Source organism: Hypomesus transpacificus, chromosome 17 (assembly GCF_021917145.1).
Source record: "Hypomesus transpacificus isolate Combined female chromosome 17, fHypTra1, whole genome shotgun sequence".
NCBI classification, from domain to species: domain Eukaryota; kingdom Metazoa; phylum Chordata; class Actinopteri; order Osmeriformes; family Osmeridae; genus Hypomesus; species Hypomesus transpacificus.
The window spans coordinates 4,382,906-4,404,438 of NC_061076.1; the positions used below are offsets into that span (position 1 = coordinate 4,382,906).

At 46.5% G+C, this 21,533-nt stretch overlaps 1 protein-coding gene across 1 annotated transcript; it reads left to right on the forward strand.

The window, feature by feature from the left end:
• The first annotated feature begins 17,166 nt into the window (after positions 1-17,166).
• Positions 17,167-21,092, forward strand: LOC124479566 (transcription factor Sox-9-A-like). The gene is made up of 3 exons (XM_047038351.1): positions 17,167-17,910; positions 18,205-18,452; positions 18,820-21,092. Exons 1-3 carry the CDS (start codon positions 17,483-17,485, stop codon positions 19,590-19,592), a joined length of 1,449 nt encoding a protein of 482 aa, XP_046894307.1. The 5' UTR covers positions 17,167-17,482; the 3' UTR covers positions 19,593-21,092.
• Positions 21,093-21,533: the final 441 nt, after the last annotated feature.

A 21,533-nucleotide genomic window follows, 5' to 3' on the forward strand; every position in this document is an offset into this window, starting at 1 on the left:
AGACCTGCAGCGGTCATCTGCTTTGCCCAGAGGCTTAGAATGGGTATGTATGAGTGTGTGTGTGGTCTTATTCTCTCACGCGTACATACCCTCTCTTGCTGGGCTACCGCTTCTTCGCCGAGAGACACAATTAGGCGAGTGCTGGCCGGAAAGCCGTCCGGAGCAGAGAGGGGGCGGGCGGGCGGGCGTTGAGACGAGACAGGCTGGCCGGGCGCTTCCCTCCCCTCCAGGCCTCCGAAGGCTCCATGGCCAGACTCAGGCAGCCAGAGATGTCAGAGCAAAGCACAAGCGCAATCTGTCTCAACACAGTTGGCTGACCGCGGTAGCCAAGGCAAGCCCAACACGTAGCATCCCTCTGCTTGCTTTGCACTGGGCCGTGGGTGTGTGCTCACACACACATACACACACACACACACACACAGGGAGGCAGGAGTCATCACAGTTTCACACGCAGAGCTGATTCACTCACACATGCCCATTGATGCCGTGTTTTACAACAGGCCGACCATGTTTGGCAGCCAATGAGAAAAGGTCTGTCTTTCAAGGTAACCAGGAAGACGTGAGAGGTCACAAATTACAAACAGATGGGTGATCTATCTTCATTGCAAGTTTGAAACTAAAAGAGACCTTCCTGAAATTGTCCTTAATTGTGAAATGAGGGTCATTTCTCAATAAGATGTGCATAGTTATTTGGTTTTATGTGTTTGTGAAGACTGATGCTAGTCCTTATCATTAAAACCTCAGAACAAGTGTGTCTTTGTATCTCACTTCAGCTATTATCATTGCAAACAAGGATTGAATATGAATTTATGATAATCTTTTACACAGTTTGGAGATTTGGGTCCATTTGTCAAGGGTGTCCATTCTAATGTCCATAGTGCGGTTACAGTTGAAAATAAAGTGTTCGTCAGACTGACTTACAGAACTCTACATCCTTTGTTTTCTGAAGAGGGATTAGTTTGTTGACTAAGCAAGAATAAACAGCTTGTGGGATTAAGTGGTTGGGGAGTGGTGACACTGAAGTGTTAAGTGAGAAAGTGACGTCTGAGAGGGTTTTCAAGTGGCCTGTGTCACCAGCCATTTGATCTGCCATGATAACATGACAAGGGAGTACCAAGTGTTTTTTCTTAGGGCTCCATCTTTAACGGAGTTGCAAAATTATTTCACTTTTTTTTTTTTATTATTTCATAAACAGTAAACTACCGAAGTATGTTCAGTTTCTTTCTTATCAAAACGAATATACTTCTTTCAAAGTGGACAGGGTGCTAGACCTGATACAGTATGCAACAGGAAAAAACGGAATTCTCGCCCCCATGGAAAAAGGTCAGGATCTCGGAAATGGAAAACTTCCACTTCCTAATTTCCAGAAGTCTCTAATTGATTGCTAGTGTTTGACACCCAGGTGACAGGTGTTTGTATTTCCCTTCCCGAGAACTGGGGAGGGTTTATTTAGCTTTTCACACACACACTGTGTCCCCCCCCCCCCCCTATCCCGATCATGTCTTGTAGTGGTAGGCTGCTTCACATCTCGATCTGAGCAACACGTCTGAAATCCAGGGCGCCTGTACGCATCCCCGCCCCTTTCTTGCGTACATAAACCCCAGCTGTAAAATGACACAAGTCCTGTAGTAGCAGTCTCCAAACCCTGAGAGCCTGTTAAACTCACCCCCCCCCCCCAACACACCCCCATCTCCCCCTCCCCTCTGCCTTATAAAACTGGGAGGTTGTAAAAATACCATTTTTTTCCCACTCTGAGTGTCTTCTTGGGAGATAAAGGGAAAACTTTGTTACGAGCAATATTTCTTCACATTAAATGCAAATTCTAGTTGGCCAAACACATCATATAGCGGTCGTTTAGATAGGCTAACCATCTCAGTCAGTCAGGGAGTGTAGTGTGGGGGTTGCTTAAGTGCTTGTAGCAGCAGTCATGACGTTGACACAGTGACTGGACAGTTTTATGGAACTTGGAGGAACGTCTTCATCTGGCAGGCTAACAGGCGGCCCGGGAGTCAACATGCACAGCCCTGGTGACTGAGAGAGGGACGGAGGGCTGGATCCTGGACAACACAACTCCCTCTGAGGGATCCAACCAGACCCACTTTCCCACCACGCTTTCACAATAATATACTATCTCTGTCTATTGAGAATGTCTCTCCGGATGAGAAGCACAGGACAGGATTGGTCCTGTAGGATCCGTCTGTTGCAGTTGAAGAAGTATGATTACATAAGAAGCAGGTGAAGACAATGTTTGATCAAATGATCCTGCTAAGAAAACCAAAGTAGACTCATGATAGGAATATTCAATATTTCTCTCAGTTCAGAATGGAAATACAGGAAGAGGTCTGATGAGACAGGTTTCTACAGTACTTCTCGTAAAACGACGTAGTGTGGCAAGCAGTTACTCTTTTGATTAAAACATTCCTGTTTCTATGCCACATAGTGGTTTTGAGAGCGCTTCTATTTGTATGGAAGTGAAATCTGCACGGTAAAAAAAAAACTGCCTTGTAAGGGATCCTATGGGGAAGCATGGAAACAATTACTTCCTGGCAAGCACAGTATTGTTGGCAGATCTCTTCCTGAGTGTGCGTGGGTGCGTATGTGTGTGTGTGTGGCTCTGTATATGTGCGGTTCCACTTGAGAACAGAGGGAATAATTGCCTATGAAACGTCACTAAGTTCCACTTGACAAGGGTGCTCTACTTCAGCCAAGCAACATCTGGACACCCACAGACAGATGGCTGACAAACACATGCACCGGAGCTCAGGCCCCTCGGCAGAAAACTGCCTGTGAGGCTGAGAAATAGAAAACCGAGTCACTACATCCACTGCTCTCGTGTAACTGCCACCTCAATGTTGCCACTTCTTTGTGAAATAGAGATGTCAAGAAAAGTTCACCTTGCCCAGATCTGTTGGAGAAAAGTCTCTTGATGTATATTGTGAGCCGGAACAAGTGAAGACCACCACATCGAGGTCACGGACAGTTGGTGATGGGTGTGTGTGGGGGGGGTGGGGGGGTGGGGGGGTGAAGCACATCATAAAAAAATAAAAACCTCTCTAAAAATAAAGCCTAAGATTATAGTTGCCCCAGGGAGGCGTTTAAATGCCCATAAAATAAAGTTCACTAACGCATAAAGTCATAATAAGTATCCCTTTCAGCCTTTTACTGGACGTGGTAACTTAACGAGTGGCAGCCATTACTGCTTACACACGCCAACCGCCATTCATCAGTGGCCTTCCAAATAAAACCTTTCTTTATCTATGCCAGAAAAGGCGACATTTTAGTTCTCACAGAGACAGACTTCAACAGTAAAAAAAAAAAAACACTTGATGTGGACAGCTAAATACCTCTATCTGACATACACATTGATACCAAGCAGTGAGAGATTTGTTGAATGTTCTTGACCTGCCATTGATTATCAAGACATATACAAATCTGCTCCCAATGAAAGTCTTCCAGGCATCCTGGTGTTAGAAGGTCAGGTGTAACTAGAGGATACCTGTGGAGACGTGCCAAGTTTGCACTTCTGTACAACCGTGTCTAATGATGTTGAACTCATGGAATGACTTCAGACTGAAATCCGAGGTATACAGAGCCTCAGAAAAAGTAGGAACCAGGTGTCCAGTTCAGATAAGCTTCAAAAGAGAGGAGAAAGTACTTTGTTTTTTTCATCTGAATTCATTGACTCAAAGTGGCTAAAATGTATTGTACCCAGCGAGTATGCAGCACAATTAGTCCTCTAACCTGAGTTGCCGCTGGCTAGCAGGCCGGCTTCCTCTTCGTGCTTTTAATGAGAAATGTTGACAAATTGAAACTAAGTGGAGGCTGGGGTAGGGTGGGAAGGCGGGCGGGCGGGGAAAATGAGCTACTGAAGTCTGCTCTCTGTTGAATCTAAACGGTCTTGACGGAAGACAGGAGGAGAAGAAGCTGAACAACATGTCGCCCGACGTCTGGAAAACCCAGCGTTGTGTTCTGAAGGTCTTCTCAATGTTTTCTCTCACAACACTGGAAATACCTGCTGTGTGATTCTCCTCGCAGTGTCTGAGAGGACAGCAGAGGGAGAGATTCCTCCTGGTCCCCGGTCCCCCGGTTGATGACATCATAGCCGTGTTCTGGCTGGGTCACGTCACCCTCTCTCCAGACCCTCTTGGGAAGTGGTGGTGACCACCCTGTCTGGGGGGAGAGACTTTGAAAAACACACTGCCATGCCACGCAAACATCCTAGCTGGCTTCCATTCACTGCTCCTCACGCACCGAGCCATTGGCCAGCTGCCCTCCGCCCTCCGCCGTTTATTTCCCATGTTTTCCTTTTCAGGGTTACGCTCTCGACGTTAAGGTCATCATTCCACCAACACTGCTGTAGCCTTACATCACAACAATAACGGCGTACAATGCGTTTACGGGCCCCATCTGTTGTTGGTTTGAGATTTATCGTGCTCCTTCAAATGTAATTCACCCTGGATGAGCGGTGATTGGAGAGACAACTGTAAAAAAAAAAACTGATCAGTGGCCATGTGTTATGGAAACCACATGACGGCAGACTGCAGCAGTAAAACTGGGCGGCCAGGTTGTCTGACAAGGCTGGCTGGCCGACTGTGGTTGCTGTCAGACTGCCGAGGGCTGGGACCCCCCCCCTGGGAAAGCCCAGGGGGGTGGGGGGGTGAGAGCGACTGACAGGTGGGTGGTGGGACGGGGTGGAGGCTGGAGGAGTGTGTGCACGTGTGCATCGTTTGCGTGTGTGACACACACGTGTGCTGGGTTTGTGTGTGTGTGCCAGAGGGTGACAGCGTGTTTGGGAACAGGGAGGAGCTAGGGGGTGACATGGGTGATCTATGCCTGCTGAATGTCTCATGTTGATTTGTGAGCTGCAGCCACGCTGAGGTGTAGAGTGTGGGATGCAGGCCAGAGCTGCAGGAGGGTTGGGGGGGGGGGGGGGGTAGGGCGGGGTTGACGGGGAGGTGAGGGAGGTGGGGGAGGGTGATGGCGAGGTTACTGATGAGGAGGAGGAGGAGGAGGAGACAGAGGAGGAGGAAAGAGCAGGAGGAGGCGGAGGAATAGCAGGAGGAGGAGCAGAAGGCGAGTCCTATATGGCCAGGTCTCCTGCATCAGCCTCCTGCCCAAGTGTAAACCTGTATGGCTTCATCCAGTCCACATCCGTTCAAACTTTAGTGCCTCTCTGCCCACACCCTTGTCTCTTTCCCTTTTTCCCCTCACACCCTCTCTCGTTCTTCCTAAACCCCTCCCTTTCCCCTCCCCTCCCCTCCTCTCCTCTCCCCTCCTCTCCTCTCCTCTCCTCTCCTCTCCTCTCCTCTCCTCTCCTCTCCTCTCCTCTCCTCTCCTCTCCTCTCCTCTCCTCCTCTCCTCTCCTCTCCTCTCCTCTCCTCTCCTCTCCTCTCCTCTCCTCTCCTCTCCTCTCCTCTCCTCTCCTCTCCCCTCCCCTCCCCTCCCCTCCCCTCCTCTCCTCTCCTCTCCTCTCCTCTCCTCCTCTCCTCTCCTCTCCTCTCCTCTCCTCTCCTCTCCTCTCCTCTCCTCTCCTCTCCTCTCCCCTCCCCTCCCCTCCCCTCCCCTCCCCTCCCCTCCCCTCCTCCCCTCCCCTCCTCTCCTCTCCTCTCCTCTCCTCTCCTCTCCTCTCCTCTCCTTTCCCCCCTCCCCTCCCCTCCCCTCCCCTCCCCTCCCCTCCTCTCCCTCCTCTCTCCTCCACGTCCTCCCTGTCCCGCTCCCTCATCTGCGGTCTGTGTGTTTTGGCCCGTGCTGCTGGCCCAGCAGTGGAGCTGGAGACGTCAATGTCACTGTCTGTGACTCTCTTAATTGCAGGAGTCTGCTGTGAGCATACAACCCCCCCCCCCCACCTAGTGACAGGGAACTCTACGGACTGTGCCAGATATGGACTTCTGCTCGTTATGATAGTCTGACTGATTCTTAACCCAGCACTTACATAACACAGCGCTGTCAATTGGTGTTAATCAGTAATCACAGTCATTGTGGGATGGATTCTTTCTGTAGGCCGTGCTGCTGACCTCTTAACCCAGCACGATGATGGTGTGCTTGCAGATAGACTTCTCCTCCAGATTCTTCAGTGAGCAGGCCTGCAGTGCTTCATGCTCCTTACCTCTGATCCAAACCCTGGGGGGTGGAAGGTGGAGGCTGAGAGAGGTTCTAATAATACAGTCCACTGGGGGGGTGTCTGTCGTTCGAGGTGTGATTAGGCAATTATTTAAGAATATTTTTCCTATATTTAGAAATTCAAACCCAGGATTTGAGAGAGAGTGGTTCCAGAGTGTGTGGGGTGGAAAGGAGAAGGGGTGGGAGAGTGGGGGTGTAAGAGAGGGAGGGGGGGGTGGGGTGGGAGAGCGAGAGGGTGGGAGAGCGAGAGAGTGGGAGAGTGAGGGTGTAAGAGAGGGAGGGAAGGGGTGGAGGGCTAGAGGAGGGGTGGGAGAGCGGGGGGGATGTAAGGGGGGCAGGGGCTGTAGGAACGGAGGGCTGCGGGGGGAAGCCGCGGAGGGATGAGGTCATCGTGACGGGATTAGCCCCTGCTTCTGCGGTCTGTCCCCGTGTGTGAACGCAGGCGTCTCCCACCGTCGCCTCCCTGACAGGCGCAGCCCCTGCGTTTATAGAGGCCTGGGATGCCCCATATCCCTTACAGTCACACACACACACACACACATGCACACGCACGACGGCAGCTCTGACATCAGCCCGCCAGCAATCACAGAGCCATCACACGGCCCCCACACGTTCTGATTAGCAGTGAGGGGTGCATCAAAGAGAGATGTAACCCAGTCAGAGGGTGTCTATGGGCTTCAGACGGGTGTGAGAGGCCTGGTTTCATAACACTCTCCCGTTTCTAGAAACAGGGTGGGCAGGCGGAGGGATGGATTGAGGGATGGGGGGAGGGCGTGAGTGTATGTAATATCGTCCCTACTACTGATGGGATCCAGATTTCGTTCGGTCTGGTTTGGCCCACTGCAGGATGCCAGGAGAGGACGCTAAACGGATTACATTAGCTTCCAAGGGATGAATATTTATCAGGAGTCGAACGAAAGAAAACAAAACTGTTGCCATAACAAATAGGGTTTTCTTTTTTCTTTTTTGTGTTGCTTTTACTGTATCCTAGATTTAGGTTAATGTAGTTCATGCAGCTTGAAATTCACAGAAACGTGGAAACATAACATTTAGACAGTCGTTACCGTGCTGTGGGCTGTGACGCTCGATACACGGGCTTCAACACGGGACTCATTAGGCTTAATGTAAATGTCCACTGCAGTCTTTAAAACTTCTCTCAGAAGAAACCTTTTTTTGTAAGCGAACAGTTGAGGTGCTGAACTGAGGCTATTAAAATTGTGATCGTCTAGTATGTAATGAAGGTAAAAATCTAATCATGTTTTATTTGTTTTTTTTCCCCACCAGAGGTCTTCACAGTTACCCACAGATCATTCCGAAACCAACATAAAACCAAGAGAAAGGACAGAGGAAAACTCTGTTACAACAAAAAATAAAAGAGGAGAGAAAGTGTCTCATTGCATCAGTTCACCTCTAGACTGTGCACCTATCATAGGACCACAGATCATGAGCGTTTGATTGGCTGAGAGAAGTTGAAACCCCCCTCATCTGGGAAGGCCCTCCCATCCTCCAGAAAAGTCTTTATGGAAAAAGAGGTCAAATGGCTGAAGTGGCAAGAGAAAAAGGAAAAAAAGTCAAATAAACCGAATGTTTTCGAAGCTCACAAGTATTTATTTCCCCTAAAATAAGGCACAGGTATTACTTCTTTATAATGGAGGCTGTTGACGGCAGATTCAAGCAGAGCCCGTATAGAGTTTCCTGTTTTCATCCGTGTCAATGTTAAATTTATGCCGGACCCGAGAGAGTCCCAGCTTGGGGAAGTGGGGTCGGTTTTCCAAAGCGATAAAAATCAGCTGGCGCCTGTTGAGGAGGTGACTGTGTATGTCCTGCCACTGGACAAAGGAGCTCGCTAGTCACGCGTGAAACGCCTCGAAAGCAGGAGGTATTTCCACCTTAATACGCACCTATTTTTCTGTTTTGATTATACACCCAGGGTGAACGTATATGGCCATAGGTGGGTGTGTGTTGGACACATACCATAAAAATGGTCTCAGAAATGATCATACCGTAGAATCCTGAATCCCATCTTTAGCAATTTTTTATAAAGACACGAACTGACAGCAAACAATCCATATTATGACACACACACTCTCTCGGACACAGTGAGCCACGTTCCTCAGCATCCTGCGCCATCATGAACTTCGGCCTGGTAGTATCAACCGTGATAAGTGGAAGTTTTGATTCAAAGCGACTGCACTCACTTAAACCATCTTGTAGAATTCTTAATTTCAATGACCACAGTCAGTTGACCAAGCCTCACAGTGGCTACTTGATATCTTCCGAGATGATAAGCCATTAGACTGGTGTGGGTTCTCCCACTGAGGCAAAGCAGGAAGAGCAGAGACAGACATCAACCTTGGGCACGGCTCGGATTCGCTCCCTTTTCCCCCCGTGTGTTGTTTTTCCCCCTGCATGAGTCCACACCTCAGCCCTGAACCCTGAAGCAGCCGAGGGAACGGCACCATCCTCTCCCTCGCCCGCCCGCCCGCCCTCCCCCTCCCTGGCCTGTGATCTCCACGCTGGTGAGGAACATTCAGAGGTGTTCTGTTGCTTCCTGCTCCATGCTCTGATTTTAAGTGGCTGCCCTGGAGACTTCGACCGTGGTTACTGAGAACCCCCCCCCCCCGCACACACACACACACACGCATCACAACCGCCTCAGTGCCTCCACCCTCAGTGCCCCCATCCAACTTTACATCCCTGCCCCTCCAGCCTCACCATCTGTGTCGCTCGCTAGGCCTGTGAGGGCCCCCTATAAAAGAGATAGGCTCCAGTGAGCCGCTTCACTGAGTGGAGGTGGAGGTGGAGGTGTGCTGGGGCTGTGTGGCCGCGGGTCACGGGAGTGCAGAGAGGTGTAGGTAACACTAGATTTGTAATTACAGACCGTGGCGCTACGATAAGAGGGGTCACAGGTACCTGATAACCTGCTGGTGAGTCATGGTCACGCTGCGGGCCAGACAGACACACGCTGTGAGAACGGAACTCTTCCCCCGAGTTTTGTGTCAATACAGCTTTACCGACCTCGCAGACACATGCGCAGAAACATTGTTGCATAAACACACACACACATATACACACAAACACACTTACACACGCACATGTACAGACACACACACAAACACAGTCACAGACTGCCCTCCCCTAACATAGTCCTCCCCACATAATTGAGTCACCAAGCAAAGTCTGCCTCTCCTCAGATACAGTGGGTAAACAATGAGAGATGAGACTGTTACTAAACCATCCCCCGACTGGCTTCAAATATCCCCCTTCAACCGCCATGCTGACACAGTTTCGATGGCCGTTTTTCAGTACAATGACAGAGCAGAAACTCATTTACGACTGAAACCATTGGCTTCAGGCTCCATTCACACACGTGCCGACATTCCTTTGTCCCTTACAGTAATCCTCCCGACATGTAGGTATAGCCAGGTGTTAGGCCAGCTAACCTGTGGTGAGCTCATCAGCTTGCCCAGCGAGTGACTCCAGCTCGGGCCAGCTAGCAGACAGGACAGGACTCCTGGCAAATCTAATAAACCAATTACACTCTCCTTACTCCCACCAAGAGTCACGAGCGCCACACTCGCATATTGGATCTCAGGAAATCGAGGAGGACAATTTCCTCCGAGTGTAACGTTAGAAGGCAGAAGCCCGGCTCCCGGAGACTTGGGGCCACCACCGCTGGGCCCGGCCAATTAGATGGAGCCTCCGTGCCGGGGCCGTGCCGACCCGAACACGGGAGCACTCCTGGGGAGTGGAGATCAGAGGAGAGGGGTGGAAGGAGGAGAGAAGCGGAGAGAGGGAGTGGAGAGAAGAGAAGAGAGGAGGGGAGGGGAGAAAGGAGAGGAGAGAGGGGAGGGAGGGAGGGAGGGAGGGAGGGAGGGAGGGAGGGAGGGAGGGAGGGAGGGAGGGAGGGAGGGAGGGAGGGAAAAGGAGAGAGGAGAGGCCAGCCCAGAGCACTCTATTATCCTTGGCACACATTTCACTTAACCTCTCTCTCCTTCTTCGCGGCCGGCCCTTGGTTCATGCTGCCTCCCCCACTTAACAGTGTGATCGTGAGACGCGGACAGAGGGAGGAAACAAGACGGAAGGAAAGAGTTGGGAGTGAAGGGAGGAGGTAGAAAAAGTGGGCAGCAACCCCCTGTTGTGGCCCATTATATGGTGAGATTTTTAAGAACATAGTGTATGTATCAAGGTCTTTCTGCATTTCCCAACAATTCCGTTTTTTTAGCAATCCCTCGAGCCGATCTGTTTTCAGTTGGAAGTATCTTTTGCTGGTCCTTGTGGTTTGGTATCATGGGACAGATTTGGGGATTTCTTATGCGTTTTTCTGTGCTCTGTCTGAAACATCCACCCTGTATAAAAAGAACTGTGCTCACAATATCATGTATTACACTGACATGATAAAAAAAATAAAAAAAATAAACCTACATGAGATTTAAATGTCAGTAATCATTTCACAAAAATGCATTAGTCCTTGACTACCATTTGTGCTTCCTTTAATCCTAAAGAAAATGGGATTTATCAAAACGATGGACTTGGCACTGCTCATTGTAATCTGACACTGTTTTAAAGCCCTTGAAGCATGCCATTGTTCAGCTTTCCCTCCTGCCCCTCTCAATGTACTAATCCCATTTCCACGCTCTAATGCTGAAATCCCCAGTGGAGATCTATATGAAGGGACCTGGACCTGATCGGCCACACAAGATCAATATCTATTTACCCTGTGCTACTTTCAATGGCAACAACTCCCATCAAAGTATCGTACGAGTTCTCGTCTAAAACACTTGAGAGGAAGTAGATGGTTAGGAAGTTAAGGGGGGGGCCTCAATGTCACTGGTCTATTGGGGGCTGGTCGTGGTGGAGAGGCAGGTGCTAGGCCCTGGAAGGCCCTCAGATCTCATCACTCTTTCATTAAGTAGGCATTTCAACCATCACGGTGACTGTGCAAAAAGAATGGGGCTTTTCTTCTGGCTCCTGTGAGCTCTGATGAGAGAAAAGGAGTAAAGGTGGAAGGAGGAAGGAATGACAGAGGAAAGAGAGAGAGAGAGAGAGAGAGAGAGAGAGAGAGAGAGAGAGAGAGAGAGAGAGAGAGAGAGAGAGAGAGAGAGAGAGAGAGAGAGAGAGAGAGAGAGAGAGAGAGAAAGAGGAGGGGTCTGTTGGACAATAACATGTCATGAAACCTGTGCGAGATCCAGTGATGTGCTTCATCACTGAATGCTATTTATAAATGACAGACATAGTACTTTGCTCTCATTTTGTTGTGCCGCATGCAGGTTAAACAAATGAGTCTCTGGAGCGAGTATCCATGTGTGAGTCCAGTGTGCATGTCTAGATTTACGTAATGAGGGTGAATCTCTGAAGATTTGGAGGGAGTGGGGGGAAGCTGCTATGCCTGTTTTCAGGAGGAAATGAACAGTAGTCACGTTATCCTTTAAAAGTAGTTCAACCAGTGGGAGAGAGTTGAGGTTTGACTTTTCCATTGCGTGGGAAACAACACACAGGTCCTTTGAAGGGAGGTGTTGCAGTGTTGTGGAGAGGAGAGGAGCGAGAGGCTGACATCATAGGAAACTGCTGAGTGTTCTTTTGATGTGTCGCCGTGCCACAGACCTGCTAGACCTGTCTGCCCGTCTGCCAGGCTGAGTCAGCACAGCGCACCAGACACTTCCATTACCAAGACAAATAGACAAACAGACAGACAGACAGACAGACAGACAGACAGACAGACAGACAGACAGATAGATAGATAGATAGATAGATAGATAGATAGATAGATAGATAGATAGATAGATAGATAGATAGATAGATAGATAGATAGATAGATAGATAGATAGATAGATAGATAGATAGATAGATAGATAGATAGATAGACAGACAGACAGATAGATAGACAGATAGACAGATAGACAGATAGACAGATAGACAGATAGACAGATAGACAGATAGATAGATATTTTAATCCTATCCATATAAAAAGCTTTCTCTGTCCATCATCTGTTTGTTGTCAAGACCCCTGGCAAGGGACTTCAGAGCATTGTTGCTCCTACAATGACCTAGCCATTTGATGTCATGAAATGTATTTAGCACAGGGATAATAAGGCATTGTTATTGAGCCATAATGACAGGTTCGAGTGAGAGGCCAGGAGAGTGACCTGGAGAGCTCACACAGGACCAGTCCCTCCCAGCGTGTCATTGTCATTTAAACTGCTTAGAGGTCATTTCACCTGGAGGCATGGAAGGTGGCTTCACTCACTCATCAGAGTTCAATATTGGAGGGGAGACTGTGCTAGGTTTGTTATCGGGGTAGCCTGAAAGGTGAATCATAGTGTGAGGCTCCACAATCTCCACAACTACAGAAAACGTTGTTTTTTAACAAAGTAAATGACCTCATATTCATTATGAAAGTTAAACATTACACAGTTTGAATGCCTACAGTGTATAGGTACTACTACAGAAAATGTAATCTTTTCAAATGATTTGAAATGACTGATGCCTAATATATTTGCATTTTATTTTCCGCTTTTTAAAAATTCTTTGAAATGATCAATGTACACATTATTTTCGTCTTGAAATGACAATGCGCTTCCTAAACTGCCTCAAGTGAAATCCATCTGATCCTAGCCCAGAGAGGACAGCTGTGCTGTTTCCAGCGTTGGCTCAGCGAGTCTCGGACGGTTCCTCTCTCCAGACGTTCTGGCAGAGCAACTGAAAGCAGCAGTGCTCCTGCATGGCAGGGAGGTGTGAGCCAGGGAGGGAGGGGACACTCAGCCCGTCCTTCTGAGAGTGTCAAGGCCTTGATAAGTCCTGTTTAAACTTTAGCCTCAGCAAAATGTCATGTGTCAACAGCTGCCCGTGCCCAAAGCGCTCTGATCTACCTTGGGCAAACACCACGGCAGCCCATCAGTCAAGGAGGGGTCCTGATGGGGTCCCGTCAGGCTGCCGGGGTACAGTTTAGCATGCGTCCTATCCCCTTCCTCCAGTGGGGTTTGGAATACGACAAATAGCTGCACGTAGGAAAGGCAAAGAAGCGAGAGCAGGCGGAAGGGGAGTTCAAGTGATCCGAATGAGGCAGCGTCCTCCTGCTCCAAAACCCCACCACCGCCTCCCCATCCCCACCACCGCCCCCCACCTGCCCCTCCTCTTCCCCCTCACGTCTGCTATGCCCAGCTGGCGCTCCCCGGGGGAAAGTATCAGGCAGGTGTGATGGCGGTACCCCCCCTGGTCCCGGCCCACCTCTGCCTCCTCTACCTCTGCCACATCATCGATCACAGGGAGGAATTCCTCTCGTTCTTCACGGGGCAACGACCAGGTAAGTCAAACAAGCCGACGGCCTGACCTCTTTTACCACAGTGGGCCACCGCTGCTACGGTACACATCCATCTCAGCACACTAACAGAGCTTCTCTGCATATTCTGGAGTAGACTGCCCAGTCATGGTTCACCAGAGGTTCTGGAACTTACAGTGAGATCGGGTCAAATTGTTTGGACAGGCTAGAGGTGATGCCTACTGGTTAAGGTACCGTAAAACAGTCACAAAAAGTGTCACGAAAAATGCATTGGATTGAATAATATACATTATACCTTGATATACAGATTTAGGTAAAGTGGTCGGTATGTAAAGAGGATTTATAGGTCCTTTGATTATAGACCTGTTTCAACAGTATTCAACATGATTTCAACGAGGTGGAGGCAAAAGGTTCGTAAACGGCTCTAAACAGACACTAGTATGACTCTTACTGTACATCCAAACACCCCCTACACATAAGCACACCTTTCCACACATGCGCAAAAAAAACACTCTTTCAAAAAGAAAGGCGGTTAGCTCAAACATTTGCAGTGGAATCCGAGAGAGCAAAGAGAGGTGGAAGACATGATTTAGCAGTTTACTCCTAGTGTTTGCCCCCAATTTTTAACGCTGTGGCTCGAAGTCAAGCTGAGAAGTTTCCCAAGCCTTTCTGTGTCTACAGACGGGCACCCCTCACGCCGTCAGGGCCTGGGTGTCTATGTCCCCCTGGTCCACCAACACTGCCCTAGACCTGGTTTGAGATTTGAAGAACGCACATACACATGCACGCACACTCATGCACACAGACACACACTCGAGTCAGGACCCAGACCCTCTCAGAGGAACGCACACTGTACACACCCACTGCACCAAAACACAAACACACTGTGCGTGCACAGTGCCTTGATGTCAACCTCCGCACCCTCGCTCACAGATCGACACACAAACACACACTACACCTAAACACAAACTGTGTGTGTGCACAGATCCTCCCCCTCCCCCCCCCCCCCCCCCCCCCCCCCCACCGCATCGTCAAATACAAAGTCTCAGAGATGTTTGAAACCTAAGCAAGGTCACTGAGACAGAATCAGTATCCTTGTTGTCCTAGCAACTGGAGAGCAGGGTACAGAGTTCACGTGATCCTATTTTCTCAATATGATGTGTAGAAAGTAGCCTTGTTCTGTATCCACTAAGCCACTTCCATTGCCTTCAAGCAAAGGCAACACTGAGGTATCATTTCAGCCAGACTTTGACTGTTGAAATAATGTTGACATGGACTGCACAGTACATGTGAACCACAAGCACCACAACCCAGGAATTAGATACACCTCTTAAAAAGTGGAGGGAAATTGCCCAAGGTTCTCGGTCAGGTATTAGAGTAATGTTACCTTGATGAGTTATAAAATCAGGATAATTATACCTTCTAACTGCCGATGAAACAAAAACAACCTAACCCACAGTTTATCCAATTCCCCCTGTCTCCCCAACATGCATTTTGGGGGTATAGCGTTTCTGTGGCTTATGTCATCCAACTGCAAGTAGGGGGCGAGTGAGGCTTGACAGAGGGCATGCTCGACTGACTCTGGGTCCAGTCAGCCAATAAGAGTGAGAGAGAGGAGTAATTACAGGTACAGCTGACAGGCCAATCAGGCTGATTATAATGAAAATGCCGGATGATGACCCCCTGGAGTTCTAAGATATGAAGGAGAATACTTGCTGGCACATTAGCCTAGTTTGGATTCAACTTCAGAGTCCATTGCAGCCATGCAATAAGGAGTATATATGCATGTTTCAAAAATATAATTAGAACTTTATTTTGAACACATATGAATCCCTTCTATCTTAGAGACTAAAATACATCTTCATTGTATTATTTCCCCCCACCTTACATTGGAACAATATATAGATTGAACCAACTATTTTTATTTTTGGCATTATTGTTAATGTTTGATCAACATTATCAGTTATTAGCTATCATCATTGTTGTAATTATTTCAATAACAATAATTATAACAATTAACAATTAAATTATGCATGAATGCAGTTATAATTGCTGATGTTGTTGTCATTGTTGTTGTTAATAATATTATATGCACTTATAATATTATTATTATTATTATTATTATTACATGTTCTGATTTGCAAATAGATGTGACGGAGGTAGAAGGCAAAGACAGAAATATAGAAATACAATTAAGCCTATATAAAACCGATAGTGCATATAATTGTATTAGATTTAATGAAATATGGAACTACAAAATAGATAACTCCAAACCTATATCGGAATTCGGAACTTTATATTCGGATTAGGTTTCTAAAATTAAATAGTAGGATTAGTGAGCAAGCTCTACAAAGAAGCCTTTGTCGCGACTCACACAAGAGTTGGAACGCGCCCAGAAAGGTAGATTTTACTGCTGGCGACACATTTGTTTCGTTTCCGTTTGTGATGAAAATAAAATGGTTTGATTTTAGATGTAGGAGTCACAACATTTTCGATAGAGTAAAGTTGTTTAATAATTTTGCGATGTGATCATGCTACATATTTTACCTCTACCACTTCAAACTGTAATAGGCTACATTATTATGTTATCATCTATTTCACTAAAATATGATTAAAACAGTTAATGACATTTCAAATGAAAAACAAATTACTAACAGAAATACTTACGATATGATTTTCTATCTATCTATCCATCTATCATCTAATGGAATTATTGAATGGAATGCATTGGCGAAAGAGGGAAAGAGATAAAGTTAGAAAAAAAGAAACGGAAAGATGCAGACAGAGATTCAAGGCATTTTGCTCCTGTACCATACTTTTAGTTTGCTTGTAAAGCCCGTGACAATATGCATATATTATCTTTCATTCGTAAGGTTTTGTTTGCCTCAATTATCTGTTCTATTCATATTTTAAACGATCTTATAAACATTTTATTTAAAATGTTTTGGATACTTTTATTTGTAACAAGTCACAATCAAATGTAGTTCTGAATTACACGTAACTAATCAATAAAGATAAACTAGATTATATGCTGAAATATGTTTCGATTGTGTATTTGCTTATTTTATAGCCTGAACATTATCGTTTATCAAGATATATTTATTCCCCTACTTTGTGAAAGGCACACCACACGTGCAGTAAGTTTCTGGACTGCTGTCTCCCCCTAAAGGGTAAGGCTGGAATTGGTAGGTATTGCTGCTTTACGCTGCACTCTCTAGTCTGAAACACGTATTTCATCTTATTTCACAAAGTCATCCATTCTGTGTAGGAAACCATCCCGACCTGACAGCAGGTCGACAAACCACATACAAGCAAACGTTTCTATTTATTCTGGATTTTGTTTTGTGGGGAAAAAAAGGACACCTTGTTCTAACATACACAGTGAATATATAGAGAATGAATGCTAGTTTTAAAATAATTGATTGTGAATATCTTGGTCTTCAATGTGTTATGAAGTATAGTTAGGCTACTCTAAACCTGACTCCGTCTGTAAAATTGCAATTTTATTTTCTTCCAGCCCCGTTCTGTCCTTGGCATATCCAAATAATAATGCTTTTTTAGACTGTTTATAATAAGCCAACTTTCTCAAATAAAATGTAAAGTTAATGAGGTATGTTTAGCCTATACCTATTCGGTGTAATTAAGAGGTGAATCTCACTGTTGTTGAGTAGGCCTACTCGAATTTCGTCTCCGCCTCCTAGAATTTCATCCAATCACTTTCTTCGTCTCCTTTATAAATGCAGCCTTCGCTTCAGACTTCTCAGTAATCTTGAACAGCGGGCACTTTCTGCAAAGTTGCCTATATATTGTCATTCAATATTTTTGCAAAACATTCCTTCGTCCGCAGTGTCCACTTTTCGTATTTGCTTGTAGCTCGCACAAAAACGATTGAAGGAGACTTGAAAGGACTTCAGCTACATTCTGACAGATTGCTCTGGTGGAGTGAAATTTGTCAATCAATTTGCGCGATTCCTCGACAACTCTAGCTTTTGGTTACAACTGAGGGATTCTAAAACCTGAAAAGAACGGAATTTTCTTCCCAAGAGATATTCATTTCAACTTGCTGTTCGCAAATTATTTCGCATGAATCTACTCGACCCCTACCTGAAGATGACAGACGAACAGGAGAAGTGTCTCTCTGACGCTCCAAGCCCAAGCATGTCCGACGATTCGGCTGGTTCGCCGTGTCCATCAGGATCCGGCTCTGACACCGAGAACACCCGGCCGTCAGATAACCATCTTCTGTGCCCAGATGGACCTCTCGGAAAGGAGGACGGAGACAAGTTCCCCGTATGTATCAGAGATGCGGTCTCGCAGGTGCTGAAGGGCTACGACTGGACCCTGGTGCCCATGCCAGTCCGCGTAAACGGCTCCAGCAAAAGCAAGCCACATGTCAAGAGACCCATGAATGCTTTCATGGTGTGGGCTCAAGCCGCCCGTAGGAAACTGGCTGACCAATATCCGCATCTTCACAACGCAGAACTCAGTAAAACTCTCGGCAAACTCTGGAGGTAGGTTTATTCCTCATCACTTTCACGCACGGCCGCAGTTGCGTTATCATAGCACAGTCATAACCATTGCTTTTGTGTTTGTGTGCATTACCATTTGTGTTATTGAAGCAGTAATGTGTTTACAGTATTAGTAGTTTTAGGCTATTCATGTTAATTTTCTACATGCATTACTTGTCCACGAGTAAATACTAGTACTATTAATTATTTAATGTAGCTAATTTCATAGCTTGTTTCAATGCAATCTCAGCAGAAACATTGAAATTAATATTTGCACGTTTTCGATGTGATTTTCAGATTGCTTAACGAAGGAGAGAAGCGTCCATTCGTGGAAGAGGCTGAGCGTTTGCGAGTTCAGCATAAGAAAGACCATCCTGATTATAAGTATCAGCCAAGACGTAGAAAATCAGTGAAGAACGGACAGAGCGAGTCTGAGGACGGCGAACAAACCCACATCTCTCCCAATGCCATCTTTAAGGCGCTTCAACAGGCTGATTCTCCTGCTTCTAGCATGGGCGAAGTGCATTCCCCTGGCGAAAATTCAGGTAAATAAAAACATTTAACTAGTTTACTCTGGAAAATATGATAAATGCTAATTTGTGAAGTAAAGATGAATGTTTTGGCAATTGAATTTTTAAGTTTCTCTTGGCTTGACGTGTTTTTCGCATTTTAGAACCCACATTGAACAGACACCTGTAAATGATTAGTGTTTTTACAAGCCATCATGCAAATGTACCACCTGTCTTTACACCAGCACTTATCTCTTCCTCTTCAGAACCTTTTGTGAACACGTTGTATTATTTCACCAGTCACTGTTGGAGGGAAACTCATAAATCTTTATTTGAACCCTGTTTGCGTCAATAATATCTTGTGGACATAGTGAAATAAAAGTTTTCTTGCTTCCCTCTTTAGGTCAGTCCCAGGGACCACCAACACCACCCACCACCCCTAAAACGGACCTTCCCACTGGCAAAGCCGACCTGAAGAGAGAGGGTCGCCCAATGCAAGATGGCTCCGGCCGCCAGCTCAACATTGATTTCAGGGATGTGGATATTGGTGAGCTGAGCAGTGACGTGATCTCCAACATCGAGGCCTTCGACGTCAACGAGTTCGACCAGTACCTGCCTCCGCACGGCCACCCAGGCGGCCCCGCCGGCGCTCAGGCCGGCTACACAGGCAGCTACGGCATCAGCAGCTCCTCCGTCAGCCAGGCAGCCAGTGCAGCGGTCCACGGCTGGATGTCCAAGCAGCAACAGCAGCAGCAGCACTCTCTGACCACCCTGGGTGCGGGCGGGGATCAGGCCCAGGCCCAGGGCCAGCAGAGAACCACCCAGATCAAGACGGAGCAGCTGAGCCCCAGCCACTACAGCGAGCAGCAGCAGGGCTCCCCGCAGCACGCGGCCTACGGCTCCTTCAACCTGCAGCACTACAGCGCCGCGTCCTACCCCTCCATCACCCGGGCGCAGTATGACTATTCAGACCACCAGGGCGGCGCCAACTCCTACTACAACCACGCCGCCAGCCAGGGTTCTGGGCTCTACTCCACCTTCAGCTACATGAGCCCCAGCCAGAGGCCTATGTACACCCCTATCGCTGACCCCACAGGGGTGCCCTCCGTGCCCCAGACCCACAGTCCACAGCACTGGGAGCAGCAGCCTGTCTACACACAGCTGTCCAGGCCCTGAGAGCTACTGCTAGGGCTTTCCCCCCAGCACAGACTGATACAACCCCCCCTCCACACCACCCAGAGATTTGCTCCCACCCCGTGGCCTACCGCTACCACGCCACATTACCCTTCACCACCAACAGAGAAACATGACAAGGACTTTTTATAGTACTGAAAATATATGAATATATATATCTTTGGAATGGCTCACGACAGTGCCTTTTTTTTAAATGCTTGGAGTTGTGATTATATTTTTTTTTAGATAAAATGTCAAGAAACTCTTCTGAAAAGATCCTCTGTGAGGACATATTGGTCATGAATATTTTAGTATGTACTGTGTATGTGTTCTGCTCTTTGATTCGTCTGCATCTTTACAGGGGATTTATACATTTATAATGAGGAAGAGTGCAGCAGGATAACGTCCTATGAAGCCTTACTACTTCTCACTCATGTATTTTTGTACAGGAAGTCAGAAAACGTCCCTTGACCCGACACTGCCGTCTTATTACACATTTCTGCTTTGATCCCTCTGTACTGTACATATTTTATTGTAAGAATTGAGCAAAGCTGGTTCAAATAGTTTTAGAGGGCCCAGCTGTGTCCCAAGATATGACAGTCCATCTGTGAGTTAGGCAGATGAATATAATTTGTTGTTGTCGCTTTAGCACATTAGCTCAAGTCGTTGTGTTGGAGATGCCATAGGAGGTGCCATGTAGATCTATCAGGGGCCTTACTATGTAGCTAGATGTGACTGAGCAACGCATCTATTCATCTGAGTATTGCCTTCATACCATTGGTGCCTGTTGCCAGAGTGGAGAATGATAGCTCTGTATGCTAACGTTGCCGTGTAGAAGCCACAGCTGAGTTCTCACTTCCTGCTTGGGGAGCTACAGGAAGTGCCCTTTGACCTGAGTCTCTCCTGCAGGTCTCGGCTGAGTCTGCTGTAACCTCTCATTCCAACAGCCCCTTCCAGTTCTTAACCCTCTTAATTTATTCCTTAGCATTAATTTTATTTGAAAATAATTACTATTTGCAATTTATCTTTTAATTCAGCAGCAACTAATTGAAATGAAAAGGTTTTCTGCATAAGGTTTTGCTGTCTTATGTGGTACAAATTGTAAGCATTTTTTTTGTTTATTTATCAATTGTAAATGTTTCGATTTAAATGTTCCTTTTTTGATCTAGTTATGTACAGATTACTTATTATGATGAACTTGATCTTAAATCTCTAAAAAAGAAACTGGAAGTTTTTATTTTCATTCTAACAAATATGGATTAATGGCTATTGAAAGTTGTGGCTGCATTATAAAGACTTTTATTCTATAGAATCACCAGCATACTTTTTTGTTTTTGAAAAAAAGTTATTTTGTTTTCCTATTCAATATCTTAGTTCACATGTTGACATGGTCTTAATGCAAATGAATTATTGTTTCCATAGGTAAAACATGCCATTGTCTTAAAAGAAGCTTATCTTTTGTATTATATTGTTTGCAATAAAAAGAAAACATATCGAAAATAACTATTATTGACTGGTCCCCTTTATTGATATAATATTCATCTGTGTGTATTTTTTTTAAAGGGAATATAATGATATAAACTAGAACACTCAATCATGTAAATGCCAGAACAGTTGGATTTCCTCTTTCTCCTGCAACACTTTATGAAGGAAGTCAACCTACACTGAAGAAAAACAGTCAGAAGGAGACGTCATTGACTGACTTTAAATCACTGAGGCTCTTGCCTGGGGCTGTTATTCAAAGGCAGCAAAGTGTATAGAACACAGACCAACAAATCCAATGTTCAGGGCAATGACAAGCACCCAAAAGGTTCCTGTTTTAATTTAAAACTAATTTTGAAAACAATGTTCATGGAAGCTTATGTCTTTTGTAAAAGCAAAACAGTTCTGGTTAGCCTTTCATTTAAAATCCTGCACGGCAAAGCTATGCTGCAACTAAAGCTA